The 15322-nt window shown below is 44.4% G+C and overlaps 1 protein-coding gene across 1 annotated transcript in view; it reads left to right on the top strand.

Moving 5' to 3' along the window:
- PTPN1 (protein tyrosine phosphatase non-receptor type 1) overlaps nucleotides 1-15322 on the top strand; it is a 65265-nt gene that overhangs the window by 39707 nt on the left and 10236 nt on the right. Inside the window, exons 2-4 of the mRNA XM_024750451.1 lie at nucleotides 5777-5867; nucleotides 8755-8855; nucleotides 11620-11718. Of these exons, the coding sequence (XP_024606219.1) occupies nucleotides 5777-5867; nucleotides 8755-8855; nucleotides 11620-11718 (291 nt within the window). The remainder of the gene's footprint in view (nucleotides 1-5776; nucleotides 5868-8754; nucleotides 8856-11619; nucleotides 11719-15322) is intronic.

Genomic DNA, 15322 nt, shown 5'->3' with positions numbered 1-15322 from the left:
ATTTCTGTACCATAAAATGAAGCAGATTGGTATGGATTTAAGGACTCTTTGAGGGGGACCTTTGGAATGATCCCTTAATTCCATCACTAGAATTAGGTTGAGTGCCTACTCTGAGCCTGGGCCGGTGCTAGGAGGGGTGAGAGAAGTGAAGGTCTAGGCCCTTCCCAGCAGACTCCCAGCTTTAACAAGATGCTGGCTCCACCTCATCACTCTCAAATAGTTTTAAGAGAAATATGCATTTTACTGTGGAGCCAATAAGAGACATTCACCCTATTCTGGGACTAAAGAGAAAAAGGTGTTAAAACCAAAATTGCTAGGTTTAACTTAACAAAGTGCTATAAACCTGAAAATATTTCTGCAAGGCTGGATTGGCTTTTATGCCTATGTGTTTTCAAAAACGGAAATCTCAAGTGAAAAATTACCAGCTTTTCACCCAAGTTTGACTTTTTGCCTAATTGGATTTGGGAGGTATTTGAATAATGGATCATGAGCTTTCCCTTAAATACAGAAATTGATTCACTCTGGGCCCTAATTCATTCCAGAATTACCAGAGCTTTATAAGCATGTTATATCCCTTTGTACTCACTGGGAGGTCATCTGTTATCTTAAGTGAGTGTGGGAAGATGGGAAATAACTAGCTTTAGAAATTATTCAGGTAATGTCAGTTTCTGCCATGCTCACTTCCTTGCCTCTTAAGATTTCCAGTTCAGATGTTTTGTTTAAACTTTATCAAGCATTTTATAGCCCAGCTTTCTAGCCCAGCCAAATCATAATTTTGGAAGAACTGCTTTTTTCCTCTCATGAAAACAGTTCACTATAGAGATGAGTCAGATCATTTTGGGTGCCCATATAAAATGATACAGTGTAATTTAAACCATTTGCCTGTAAGCTTTGACCAAACTTGAGCTCTGCTTCAGTAGCACATCATCAGATTTATTCTCCAAGAGAGCATGAACGTTTGACGTCCATTACATATGGTGTTTCGTTCTATGACATTTCTGAAACCTACACTAAGAATAGGAAGTAAGCTTCTAAAAAGCCAGTAAAGAACTGTCCGAGGGAAGGAAATGGATAGGTTATCTATTTGTTGGTATATTTAATTTCCCACTGGTAAAATTTCTAAGTTAGTGTGATCCCATCCCTGAAATTATGAGGTACACTTTGAATGATTCTTGAAACGTTCAGTGGGTATTTTTTAGGGGATGCTTCTGGGAGTATGTTTCATGGCAAGTTTATTGTTTCCTTTTTGGCTTGGCTCCTCAGTTTACCCAACGTTCATCTTTTCATCATCAGCTTTAAGGCCTTTATTTTATTCTGTGTGTGGAAATTTTACGTACTTTGGTGGATTATTTAATCTTTGGTCAGAGTAATCAAAGATCTTCTAGGGATACTTCATGCTTGGGATGAAAGTCTCCTTAAAGTTGTTCATCAGTCAGGGATCTGCTTTTTCTACCGCAGTTAGAAGGTTAGCTTACCTTTGATACAGTTTTAAAATACAGAAATCTTGTTTTGCTCTAGTTCTATAAAGGTTTGTGGTACAGTAGTGTATGTGCTTTCTTCTAAACCACTGTTGGTAGTTACTTCTAATTTTAAAGGTACTTTATCACTCCTCAATTTTAAGACTCTAATCCTGGCATTTTATTTTACCGAATGAAATGTAAATACTTGTATTCAAAGCATGCATATATTTCCCATATGCCATTCTAAAATAGAGAAACACTTAAACTGGGTATATTTTATTATTTGTAAATTATACCTCAAAGCTGGTCAGAAAAGCTAATTGAAATACATAATTAAGATCTGTGCATTTTGCTCTATGAGTATACCTTAATTTTAGAATCTCTTTTTTAAAAAGTATTGTGTGAATAGCTCCTATTTTTATTAGGTATCTCCGAGTTTTGCTGTGTTCTCTCTCACCAAAAAAGTACAGATTAATAAATCCTTTGGCTGAATAAAATCAATTGCACACTTGTTGCTATTTTGGCCCTTATTTCCTCAGAATGAATACTTGTTAGTTCAGTGGTTTATCCATGTCAATGATTTCTTCCATCTTCATCTAGTCACACCAGCTGGAGTGATCAGATTGTTTCACATCACAAGGCAAAATTCGTACCTTTTGGTAAACACTTCCAAATAACAAGTAGAATAAGAGATTTAAAACTGAGATTTATTTTTTCAAGTCATTTTTCTGTGTTGTGTAGCATTTCCCTGAAAGCTTAATCTCATCCATAAATGATATGATGGCTAAGTTACTACTGGACTAATTTGTTTAATCCCAAGTGGGTTTATAATATATCATCATAGCTTTAAATTATTATCTCATTTCTAGTATGAGTCAAAAACTCCTCGTCATTTTGTAGTTTTTTTAATAAGTAGAATAGCAGAATGTGGGCATTCTTTTTTTTTAAATCCAAGTTGAATGTATACATGGTTTAAGAGCTTAAATAATACCATGATAAGCTTATAATAAGATCCAGTTACTTGCTGCCCATACCTCCCTGTTCCCCAGTCTTTCTCTTCATGGATGACTATTTTGAACTCTTTGAGCTGCTGACTCTAGCTTGTATTTATTTCCGTATTTCTAAGGAAAATGCTTATCTTTGGATTCATTGATTTAGATCTTTCCTAAGGTATAGGATTTCATTTTCTTAAACAGCCATTCCTTCTGCTTTCCCACTTTGCTTCCCCTCCGCCATTCTCCCAGTATGTTATACTTTTTGGTTAAAGCCATATTCATTGTGTACATTATTTGCCTATGCACACGGTCACAGATAGTGTTGTACTGAACTGTTTCCTTTTTAATAGATTTTCCTGTAGTTAATACTTTCCTGCCTTTTTTTCATCTGTAGAGTTTTCTTTCTACCTGTTGCTAATTCTTCCCATAGCTTCTGATAGCCTCTCAGAACAATTTTCCACAAGCTCAGTCAGTGCTATGCAATAGAAATACAGCGCAACCCATATGTGTCATTCTGCTTTTTCTAGTAGCCACAGTAAGAAAGATAAAAGGAAGCAGAGGAAAGTAGTAGTATAGTTTGCATAATCCAATATGTTCAAAACGTTATTTCAACCAATAGTCAGTATTTCAAATATCTGAAATACCTTACTTTTTTTTAGCACTAAGTCATCAAAATCCAATGTGTATTTTTACACTTGCGCAACATCTCTTTTCAGGCTGGCTGCATCTCAAGTGCTCTCAATAGCCACGTGTGGCTCGTGGCTGCTGGGCTGCTGTTTCGGACAGAGCAGTTTCAGGTGATTTCTCAGCTTCAGATTTGGTCTTGGAGGCGTCCCTACTGGGGACCTCTGTTCTTTGGTCTGGGTCGCTGGGTCTGTAGGCTGCCACACAGCTACCATTTTGAGACTTCTTTGCTTTGCTTCTCAGTTGGATTCCCTGTTTTCTGGACTTCAGGTCTTCTCATTTCCCTTTGGTGGTCTCGTTTGGTCACGGTTGGTACAGGGGACAAAGACATGTTGTTAACTCGTCTGTCTCTTGAGTCATTCTGGGCCAATCTGGCTGCTTGCCTCCTAGGGCTGGTACATGGTTGTCATCCTGGGGCCTCCCCCGTCACAGCTTTTTTGGAAATTTCCTGTGCCTTTGCTCTTGTGTTGGATCCTTCCCCCCAACCCCTGTCCTGTATATCTTACATCTTTCTCTTTCTTCGTTTATTTCCTCACTCAGGTGGAAGACATGCTCCAGTGGATTGCTGCAGCAAGGGAGCAGGGGTGGTAAAGTTTTTGAGACCTTGCATATCTGAAATGTTTTTCTTGTCCCTTCTCACTTGTTGATTATTGGGCTGTGTATAGAACTCTAAGTTGGACATTATTTTTCTTCAGAATTTTGAAGGCATTGCGCCTTTGCCCTTCAGCTTTCAGTGTTCTTGCAGAATCTGATTACCTTATCTTTTGAAAGTGAACTATTTTTTCTCTCTGGGAACTTACAGTATGTTCTTTTTGTCTGCAGGATTCTGGAATTGCAAATTAGTGTGTCTCAGTATGGGTCTGTTTTTATCATTTTGATGAGCACTTGATGTGTCTGGGAGATTTCCTTGAACTATTTTTTAATGTATTCTTTTCTTATATTTTGTTTTGCTTAATTTTCCATTATTATTATTTATTTAGGCTTTGCCTTCTGGAAAGGTAGGATTTCTTCTACCTTTATCTTATCACTCTTCAGTTAAGCTTATCATTTCTGCCATCTTGTTTTTAAGTTGCAAGAGACATTTTTATTGTATACAACGTCCTGTTCTTAATCCATGGATACAGTATCTTATCTGAGTATATTAATAATGTATATATTTTAAGCTTTCATTTCTCTGCAGTTTATTTCCTCTAAGGGGCTTTTTTTGCCTGTTTTGTTTTTCTTTTAAATCTCTTTTGTATCAGAGGCTTTCTCTCCTCTGACATCTTGTAATCAGTGGTGTGTACATGATGAAGAATAGGGGCCTACAGGGTCTGCAGCGAGCTCTGAGCAGGTGTAAGGAGCTTATCAGCACAGATCTGGCCACTGGGCCTCTAGGTGCAGGTAGGCTGTTGTTTCCATACCCCTGTAATGGCATCTCTTGGTCTTTCCTCTTGTCTGCTCAGATCATCTAGAGAGCACTCTGCCCCCTGATTTACATCTTCCAGAAAATAAATCTCCAGATTTCTGCAGAGTTTTGAGGCAGCAGTCACCCAGCAGCACGGAAGGGGGCGGTGGGAGTGGAGATGCTGCTCCCCTCAGGCAGCTCTGCCCAGCTCCCCTGCAGTGAATCCCACCCCTCCTTCCAGAGAAGCACACTTTCTGCGCTTCTCTGTGGAAGGTTCTGTGGTGGAAATCATGATGGTTCTCTGCTTTCCCCACTGCTGGCTTGTAATTGAGCTTTCTCAGGCCTGCCAACCACTAATCAATCTGATTTCCAGCTTCCAAAATTGTGTTGCTATTATCTGCTCTCGTGTTCTCTCACTGTGGGTTCGTCTTTTTTTTTTTTTAAGTTGTAATAGACTATGCATAACACACAATTTACCATTGTAACCATTTTTAGGTGTACATTTTAGTGGCATTAAGTATATTCACATTGTTGGATGAGCTTTTCTTTTAATAATGTATAGTAAAATACAGACTTAAAGGAAAAGACTTTTAAATAGTATCATAGGGGTGTTGATTTAGGGGATCCACCTAGCAGGACGCATAGCGTGCATCTTCTGTTAGTCCAGGCACTTGCTCTTTCTGACAGTTTGGTGTAATGGGATTTGTTTACCATCTCCTAGGAAAGCATTTGGATAGTTTGTTGGCGTAAAAGGGCATTTTATCTGCTCTTGATAACTGTAGCTTTACAAAACGTTACAGATGGAACTCCCAGGTCTGACTTGGAAGGCTCTCCAAGATCTGGCCTGTACCCACCTGTGTGCCCCAGGCCTGCTGTTCCTCCCACCGGCCCACTCACTGTTCCTGCATAAGACGTGAACTCCAGCCCCCGTGCCTTTGCCGTGCTGGGGGTTCCTGAGTGAAACGTGCCCACCCCGCCCCCCATCTTCCTGCCCTCTTCCACATCTTTCCAGCTCCCAGCCCCATGCCACTTCCTCCCACCCCAGTTGTCCTTCTCTTTTCCTCCCATGACCTTGGGCATGCCTCTGAATTAGCACCTTGTATTTCCCACACTGCGTGGCTCCCTTTGATGTCCGTTTCTGTGCTGGGTCTTCCTCAGTGCCCGGCGCAGGGCCCACGCTCAGTTAACTATCTAGATGAATTCCTGATGCCAGAGATTTCAAGAGAGAACTCTTTATCCTTTTTTTGTAGGATATCCGACACGAAGCCAGTGACTTCCCATGTAGAGTGGCCAAGCTTCCTAAGAACAAAAACCGAAACAGGTACAGAGATGTCAGTCCCTGTAAGTATTCACATCGCCGTTACTCTGCTTCCATTCAGCTGCAGGACCTCTCAGTCAGGACTCCTTTAGCCCCGGGGTTTGGTAATAAATTGATAGCAGTAAAGGTTTGTGACTTGATTGTTTCCTATAATAAAGGCATTAGAGACTTATAGTAATGGTTCATTTTTCCACCCTTGTAGAAGGGGTAAGGTTTCAGTTCCTGGAAAATTCAGCTAAGTTCAAAGCACTTTTTTTCCGCTTTGAATATTTTAATGATGAATCATTTTCCTACCAGCTGAAGCAGGGTATAGCAGGCATAATATAACCACTTCTGGGTGACTCAGCAAAAGTCTTATTAGACCCCGAGCCTTGTATTGAACTGCTAACGATGCCCTGCGCAGGCATTAAAGGGTGGGAGCGGTTCACCCCCTCAACTAAAGCTGCAGTCAGCTCTGCTTGTTGACCCCGCCCCCTGCTGCCATCATCCTTCTTCAAGCTCTTTCCTGCCGTTAGCTCTCAGTGTGCCCGTTGCATCCTCCTCTGCCTTCTGAGTAATTGGCTCTCAGTCCGCTGATACCTCGAAAGTAAATAACCAAATATGTTCGAGTTTGTATAAAGTAACAAAACCTGGAGGGGAGTGAAGGACGTGAACTTTGCCACATCCTCTAGGCCACAGAGAACCTTCTGGCTCACCTCCATGTGGCTGTTGCCAATCAGTGAGGGCTGTGGCTGCCAGCAGCTCCCCCAGCACTGCTCTCTGCCAGGGACATTGAAGATGTAGCCGGTCAGTCCCCAGCCAGGCACTTCCCGCCGGCCTGTCAAAGCTCACTGCCCTCCCGCCCTGAACTGTGCAGCGCCCAGGTCCCCGGGAGGGGCGCGAAGTCGGACCCCAGTTGGCACGGAGCAGTCTGCCTCCAACGGCTGCCACGGTCCCTGCCCCTCAGAGCTTTGTGGCCTTGGGCCGGCTGCCCCCTCCTCTGATCGTCAGTCAAACAGGAGTCAACGCGGATCTCAGGATCGTGCGAAGATGAATAAAGTCACGTCAGCCGCCTAGCCCAGTGTTGCACTCGTGAATGTTGGCTGCGGTTGAGATGGTCACTAACTGAAGGTGCTCGCCAGGAACATCTGAAGCGCGGGTCTAGGTCAAGTGACACGTGATTTTGCCCCAATGCCCAGTACTCTTGATTGAGCACGTCTAGGCTATGGCACCTCGTAGGCTTTATTTAAAAATAATACTAACAGCCTCTCCTCAGGTGATGCTGCTGTGAGGCCCTGGCCAGCCGCCCTGAACTGGAAAGAACCATCACTGTCCGCACCTTTCACATGGTGTGGCCATGCCCATGGTCTCTAGCCTTTGCTGTACTTGCTCTGAATTAGGCAGTAATGTTGTCTTTAATATTCCTTTTCTACATTTTTGATCAAGGCTCATCTAAATGGTTTTATGAACCAGTTTTACAGAGAAAAAAACAGCATTTAAAATATTCTTCCAGAGACACAATTCCCAAACCTTTTCACCCTCACCCAATCTTACTCCTTATATTTTGCTTTTTCTCCCCTACCTCTACTCTTCAGTAGAAAAGGTGATTTTCTTTTAAGGTTATGGAGGAAGTGGGGAGAATGTTTCAAGGTGGAAGCTCTGGGGACTGGGTATTATCTTCCATTTGGCAGGTGAAAAACCCAGCGCTCGGTGAGTAAGTTGTTTGCCCAAGGTCACCACCCAGTGCTGTTTGAATCCACTCACATAACCACCAGTGCCGGTCATAATTTTTTTTTGAGATTTCTTATCTCCATGACCCACTTAAATATTACCCAAGTATTTCAGTTTGTATTAACCCTCTATGATGAGAAACATTATTCCAAACAGTGGCTAATTTCCTAAAACATCTCTTTGGAATCCTTTCAAATAGGAGGCCCCAAACCACTTATCCCCATTAACTTTTCCTTTCCCACTGGGCAGGGGGAGAACTATTTATGGATGGTCACCTGAGTTTACCGTCCATTGTGTTGTACCAGAAATAAAAATACCCACCTGCTCTTGTTAGCTGCACTAGCAGGATAAGGAAGGTGGCCCTCAGGGAAACATGGCTTTTGTGACAAAGTTATGGTAAAGGGGAAAAAAAGGGGACTATGCTTTTTCAGTAACCTGGGGCAGACCTTCCAAACACAAGCTTATTTTTAAAAACTCTTCTGAAAGTTACGTTTAGTAGACTTTCAGTGTTTTGGATTCAGAGTTTATTTTTTCCAGTTAAACTGTCTTTTAAGTGTCTTTGATCATGAGATTTATGTTATACTTGAACTTTGAAAAAAAAAACCTCGTATCAAGGAATTCAAGGTATGACTTTTCACACTGTTGTATACTTAAGCCACTTAATCTTTGAACCATTAGGCATAGGTGAGGTTGAGGTGTGATCATAAGTCTTACGTACTTAGCTCATTGTACCAACTAGAGCTCTGGGGACTGGGTGGAATATTTGGTGGATTTTTTTTTCCTTTTTAAAGATTGAAGCCACTGTATTTTTTACCCTTTAAAAGTATATATTAGGCATCAGAGAACAGATCCCTTGACATCCCCTTTCCCCAGTCTTCCAAGTTGTGGGGACAGTAACAAATATCATAAGACGATATAGCCTAAAAACAGATTTCCCAAACAGGACATATTCTGTGTTTTAGTATAGTTTGCCTCTGTTGCTGTTTCATGTTAAGTTTCAAACACTTCCAAAAACCTTTCTGAAGATACTAGTCATTCCCATATTGATAACTAATCTCAACTAAAACAGCTTGGACTCAGCCAATGTGAACACCCTGAGTGCCACCAACTCACCTTCTTGCTTTCCCCCATGGGGCGCACTGCCTGTGTGGACATTTGGGTCCTCCAGGATTAACCTCTGAGTTCTGGTTTGCCTTTCAGTTGACCATAGTCGGATTAAACTTCATCAAGAAGATAACGACTATATCAATGCTAGTTTGATAAAAATGGAAGAAGCCCAAAGGAGTTACATTCTCACGCAGGTAAATGGATTGTTCGAATTTGACTCTAATGGTTTTTGCCTTACTTGATGTCACTGTAAGAGTTTCAGAGTGATGTTGTCTACACCTCAAATAAAATCTGCCACATCTGTTTAGAAGATCAGGTTTTAAACAATCCAAAAAAGCAACAAGGAAGGAAAAAGTCTTCCTTCCGAGATTCAGTCTGGTCGTGACATGAATCTTTTCTGGGAAGTATGGCATTGCTGGGTTTACAGAAAACAGCAGTAAAATGCCAGAGTGGCCTGTGGTCTGTTGACAGAGGCAGCAGCTAGAGAAGAGCAATACCTGTGTTGAGTCCATAAATATTCGCCTCAGAGTGTCCAGTGCTGCTCGTGGAAATCTGAGAGGGTTAGCAATAGATGAGGAATCTATCCAGATGGCCATTCAGAATTCCTCTGCATGGCCCTCATTCTTGCGGGGGGTGGGGTGCATGGAGGGGGTAGATGATGTGAACAAACATGCACAACCACTTGAAACTCCCACTGGTTTTTGGCATCTTTATGGGAAAAAAAATCATAAAAGTGGTTTAATAACTGACCTTTTGTGAAACACGTACTGGTGTATGACCCAAAGACCATGGGTATCTGGGAAAGGGGAGAAAGGAGTTTCTTTTTAAGTAATTTTCTCACGTCTTAATCTGTTACCTGTAAATTGGTCTAAACAGTCTAAGTTTCTCTCTCTTTTTTTAATCCTAATTTTTGTTTTTTCATTGCGTATCAGTTTTTATCAGTAGTATATTGGGTTTGCGTTATAGGGTGATTGTGAACGTCATAGCTGTGCTTAATATTCGGAGACTAAAATGACAGTGAAACCAGAAAGTGCAGTGAAAAAATTCTGCTTTGGGGCAGGGCGTATCCCTGGTGGCCCTTCTTTACTGTCCCTTTTGTCCTGTCCCAGTTCCTTTCCGCACGTGACCACAGTTGGCCCTCGTGCCCCCCAAGTCAGTGTATGGAACGTCAGTCCCCGGGCCCTCAGCACATGGTCCTCCCAGCACCTCTGGGGTGGGGATGAGAAGGAGCGAGACTTTGGTGGTGGCAGGCTGGTGGGAAGAGGTTGAGGCAAAAGTGGCTTCTTGGGAACTTCTCTTTTTAGAAGTAGTCAAGTTTCTTACTTCCTAATTTCAGCCATTCAGCTTTGGTGTGGGGTCAGGAAGCCCAAAGCAAAGATAGGGTCTGTAAAGTCACATGGAGTGTTAGGAAATCACCATGGAAACTTCTACACCCCTGTCCTCCCCACCCCCATGCCCTAGCGCTTCCTTGGCACATCTGAAGGTCTGTCTGTTTGTCAGGTTGTACCATGGTTATATCCAACGGCTTACATGATCTCCCTCTGCCCTGAGCTGTACACACGGGATTGAAGCAGCCTGACCCCAAAGTTACATCCCTAGACAATATGACTGAAATATTTTTTAAAGCATAGAGAATAATGTCACAGATGCTGGCCTTCATGTCCATCTTCAAGTGTTGGCTGAGTTTGGCGTGTATCCTTTCTGATCTTACAGGATTTTTAATCCCTCAGACCCATTCTAAACTGGGGTGAAGTATGGGGGCAGGGGAGTAACAAGAGCCACCGCTATGGGGACCTGGCAATAGGGTCCTCGTTTCCAGCCATGCGACCCCTGATTCCTGCCTTCCTGGAGCCGTTTTTCTGTCAGTTGGCTGGAAGGGGTTACCGTGGAATCCGCTATTGTCTGAGACTCTAAGGAGCCAGGATTTGTCAGGTTTAGGCAGCAAATCCCAGATAAGTTCAGGGAAGGAAGCGAGAGGGCACTGAGGGCTCTGTGGTCGAGGGAAGCGCGGTGAGACTTAAAGGGAAAAGATGTAAAGACTGAGGAGATTTTGGATGAAAGTGAAAGGAAACTATTTTAGAAGAAGTGGTGCTGGCCAGAGGAGGTGACATGCTCTGTCGTGCAGGTGATAGGTGATGTCCCTTCCAGGCAGCACTAAAAATTGAGGCAAGCTCGAGGCATTCATACCCTATATCCAGTAAACATCTGTGCCCATTGCCAGGGGGGCTGGAGTGAGACGGGCCCCGCTGCTCAGCAGGCACCCCTACCCCCCATGCCTCGGTGACACCATACCCCTTGGGCCACCCGCCTGACTATTTGTGTGTCCACATCTCATGTTCCTTGGTCCAAGGATGAAGGCTGTCTGTGGTCAGGTTAACCATTATTAATAGTAATAATAATCGCTACATTTTATTGGGTGTTTACTGTATTCCAGGTACTGTGGTAAGGCCTAATAAGTATTGATATATGAACATAGTTAATTTTCACAACCCTGTGAATAGGTGGAGAAACTGAGGCAAGGAGAGGTGGGGTGACTTGTCCGAGGTCACACAGATAGTAAGTGATTGGAGCTGGGACCAAGCCGTCGGAAGCGTCCCTGTGACCCCTTCCCCACACTGCCTCTCCCTTGCAGCCAGTTTTATTCGCTGTACCACCCGCCCTAAGGCATGGTTCTCAGTGGAGCCCCTCAGCTGGCCAGCCCACACCAGAAAGCAGAGTCTGTGTTTTCTCTCCTCCATCGCTCAGCTCTGAACCAGCCCTGAGGTGCAGAAATGACCTTTCACCGTGTGGTAGGAAATAGAATTGTGGTTACCACTAGGCAGGGAGAGGCAGGTCCCTGTCCCAGCCATGGCCACCATGCTGCCCGAGGGCCCTGTCGTCCACTCACCGCCAGCAGTGAGCTTGCACTGGGACGTGTTTGTGTGTAAAATGCATACACTGTGCATTGTGTGTTTGCAGGGCCCTTTGCCCAATACCTGCGGTCACTTTTGGGAGATGGTGTGGGAGCAGAAAAGCAGGGGCGTTGTCATGCTCAACAGAGTGATGGAGAAAGGCTCGGTAAGTCATAGATTGATCCACTGTTTGCATCGCTGCCCGTGTGGATGCCAGTCCACAAAGTCGACGTCTGTCCGTGTTTATTTCCTTGAGTTGATTTTCTATTTCTATTAGAAAAACATAAAGAAGCAGTATACAAATACATGTTTATTGTAAACAAGTCAGATACGTAGGTGAATTTAAAAGAGGGAAACAAGTCAAACTGCCCTTGACCTATTCTCCACCCTGCCCCCATCAGTCAGTCTCTCCAGTGTGTGATGCTTTCCTCTCACCTCTCAGTCTCTCTCCTGCTTCGTGTGCTGCTGTGCTTGCCTTGTGGAGCTGTGTAAGCAGAGTTTTATTTTGAAAAGCAAGTTCCTACTGTATCTTCATCATATTTGCTTTTTCTGGCTGGTAAAAGCATGCCTCTCCGCACCTGAGCTGTGGGAGCAGCTGGACCCTGGGTTCGCCTCCGTCAAATCCCCAGACGCTTGGCTCCTGGCCACACCTCTTTAGTGTGGACGTTGTCTGCTTGTGCTTCACTTCAGGGTGTGTGTTCCTTTCTTCCAAGTTCTTTGCAACGTGGACTCGAGGTGTGCGTTTGTTCAGGCCACCTCCTGCCCCTCGACGGCTCTCCTCAGTCTCCTGCATCCTGTATCCCGAATGGTCTTTCTAAAGCAAGTCTCACCATACCTCTTCACAGCTGAAACTCTTCTGGGGCTCCCCCTGCCTCCCAGCTATGCATAATGTGGCTACTGGACCGGGTATGGTTGGGCCCTAGTTAACCTGGACCCCCAGCCCCGCCTTCCGTCTCCAGACTCCAGCCAGGATGAACGTTTATTTATTTTATTAAATTGTTCTTTTTTTTAAGTTTCTTGCCAGTTCTCTGGGCTAATGATCAGAATCACACTTGCCCCACTTCCCGGCATCCCACGTTGCTTCCCTTGGGGCCGCGGTGGCTGTGCTCTCCCTCCCCACGCATCTTTGAAGTAGGGAATAGATGCCATATCCCCGCCCCCCTGGCTCCCACCTGCTTCCCGCGACACTCACGGCCAGCACCAGACACTCACGGCCAGCACCAGACACTCGCGGCCAGCATCAGACACTCGCAGCCAGCACCAGCACTGCCGGGGCTCCACAGCCTCAGAGGTGGAGGCCCCGGGAGGAGGTGGGCTGAGGAGCACGGAGACCGGGAGGAGCGTGTGGCCCAGGCCCGGCCAGGTGCTGGCACTGTGCTCTCTGGGGCTCAGCGGGGGCACTGCTGTCGCAGTGTCAGGATGCGGCCTGTGGCTTGCCAGGAGAACATGAAGGCTCCGGAGATGCCACCCCTCTGAAGAAAGCACAGTCGTGGCCCTAAAGGGAAAAAAATACAAGCACAAAGAAGTAACACATCAAAGGAAACGTGAGCGGTGAAAACCTAAAGCAGTAAAGCGCTCGCCACAAAGCCTCTTCCCTCCCGCACCCGGAAAGGAACGGTCTTGGTTACAACAAATGGCCTTCGTACAACGGCACATGTTTAAAATCATATTTTTGCCTCTGCCTCCTTTTCTTGAAAGAGAGTATTTATTCGCTCCGTACTCACAGGTGTAAAGAGCTTACCTGAGCGTTCAGTTGATGCAGTAATGCTTCTTGTCTTAGAAAAAAATGTTTACAGTGAGAGTGGTTTTTGATTTTCTCTGCAGTGGCTTGATTAATAAAATGTGAAGTTGCAAATGTGAAGCAAACCCTCACCCATCACCACTCTTGTCAGCAGTTTTGAGTAAAGAAACAAAACACGAGGTTCCCGCAATACATGCACTCCTCAAGGAGAAGTGAAACACGGTGTCCGGTGCAGGTGCTGAGCACAGATGACCCTTCGGGGTCTTCCAGCCTCATCGCTGCTGACGTTTGGGCCGGATCGCTCTCTGTCTTGGGGGGCCGGCCTGTGCGTTGGAGGGTGTTTAGCAGGATCCCTGGTCTCTGCCCACTGGATGCCAGTATCACCCCCACCCCAGGTTGAAGCCATCAGAAATGTCCCCAGACGTCCAGTGTCCCCTGGGAGGCAGAATTGCCCTCAGTTGAGAAACACTCTGTAGTCGTATGGAGGGTTGAGAATTTAAAATCATGACTTACTTATTTTAAAATCATCAGATATGGTAGCATTTGCCTTTTATTTGTTACTAAAAGTTCAGATGAAACCTCTTTGCTATTTGCACGCGGTTTGCTTTAGCTACTGTTGCCACAGGACACAAGGAGTGGTGGCCCTGTACTGCAGTCACATTTGTCACCAGGCCCTGCTCTTGGTTGTCGCCCACCCAAGGCCGAACGTAAATGGACCACAGATCCACTGTGACAACCTTTCCCCTTGGACTGCTATGTTGGCCATTAAAAAAACAACAACAAAAAAAACTAGTTGGTTTTTATTGTAGTTTACTGTGATGATGTGACAGTAGTCCCTGTTTTCCTTTGCAGCTCTTCTTTTTACTGTGGGTCTTTTGGGCCTGCAGATTGGCATGGAAAGCAACGTATGGTTTATGGTTCTTAAAGTTTCCTTGGGATAAACATTTTTAATTCAGCCTCAACGTTATCACCCCATAAGGGCTGACTGGGGAAAATTATAAGAAATTGCGTTGTCTTGTTTGCTCAGCTAATCTAATTATAACTTTTCCACACAGCCCGTGGTGAAAACCAGCTTGCAGAGCGTTTCCATGTAATGCATATTTGTTTTCTGGTTTCCTTCTTTCACCAAACAGTGGTAGATGTTCTCCCTGTATTTTTGGCAGACCTGCCCGTTACCCTTTTGGGACCCTGTGCTTCCTGGAAAACCATTGTGGAGAAAATGATCGTGTGTGTTAGACTAAGGTCATCCAAATGGCCAAAGTTCTCATTCATTCAGTTTAAAAACTGAGTTTAGACATGATGGGATAGAGTGCATGTGTGTAGGGGCCGGGCTTGTTGTTGTCTAGGCAGGGGAGGTAGCAAAGCCATGTTCAACCAGAAACATCACCCATATCTCTCCCCTGAAATCCCTACTAAAGATGCTGTTTGATTTCAAGTGCTTTCAGGCCCGAGACACTAGGTTTTGTATCATAGGTGCTTTAGGCTTTGTGCATCTCTCTCGTACTCTGCTTTTAGTTCTCTGTGTTCATTCTTCTTTCAGCCAAATCACCCATCACAGGGTCACCCCAGATGACTTTCATGGATTTTTCTCAAGATGGCATAGCTCTTTGTTTTAGATGGACCCAAGCAAGGACTCTCTCACACCCGCCTTCATGGTGGTAACAGCAGGTATGACAGATGCCAGTACTTTGGCACTGCCATGTGGCTGTTTGGTGCCAACCCAAGACACGCCTCAATTTTAACCCTGAAGAAGGACTGCTTTCTAATAAAATAAATCACCTTTTCCGGTCACTATGTATCAACTAAACAGGATAACAGGAAGTAGTTGATATTGTGCTTATTTTGTTTTGTTCTGTTGCATATGTTTACAATAAAAATTTCTACAGGAAATGACAGAGAGCAGACCGTGGCATGTTGCTATAGATGCATAAGAGTTCTTTTAAGAACTCCTATTTTTTAAATAAGTATTGACACTTAGTGTGTGCCAGAATTCCTCAGCTGTAGAGTTCCAAAGTCTTGCTCTTTACCC

Source organism: Neophocaena asiaeorientalis, unplaced genomic scaffold, assembly GCF_003031525.2.
Source record: "Neophocaena asiaeorientalis asiaeorientalis breed wild unplaced genomic scaffold, Neophocaena_asiaeorientalis_V1.1 scaffold606, whole genome shotgun sequence".
In the NCBI taxonomy this organism is placed as follows: Eukaryota; Metazoa; Chordata; class Mammalia; order Artiodactyla; family Phocoenidae; genus Neophocaena; species Neophocaena asiaeorientalis.
The sequence above is the reverse complement of the archived record's forward strand: the minus strand, read 5'-3'. Positions and strand labels throughout refer to the sequence as shown.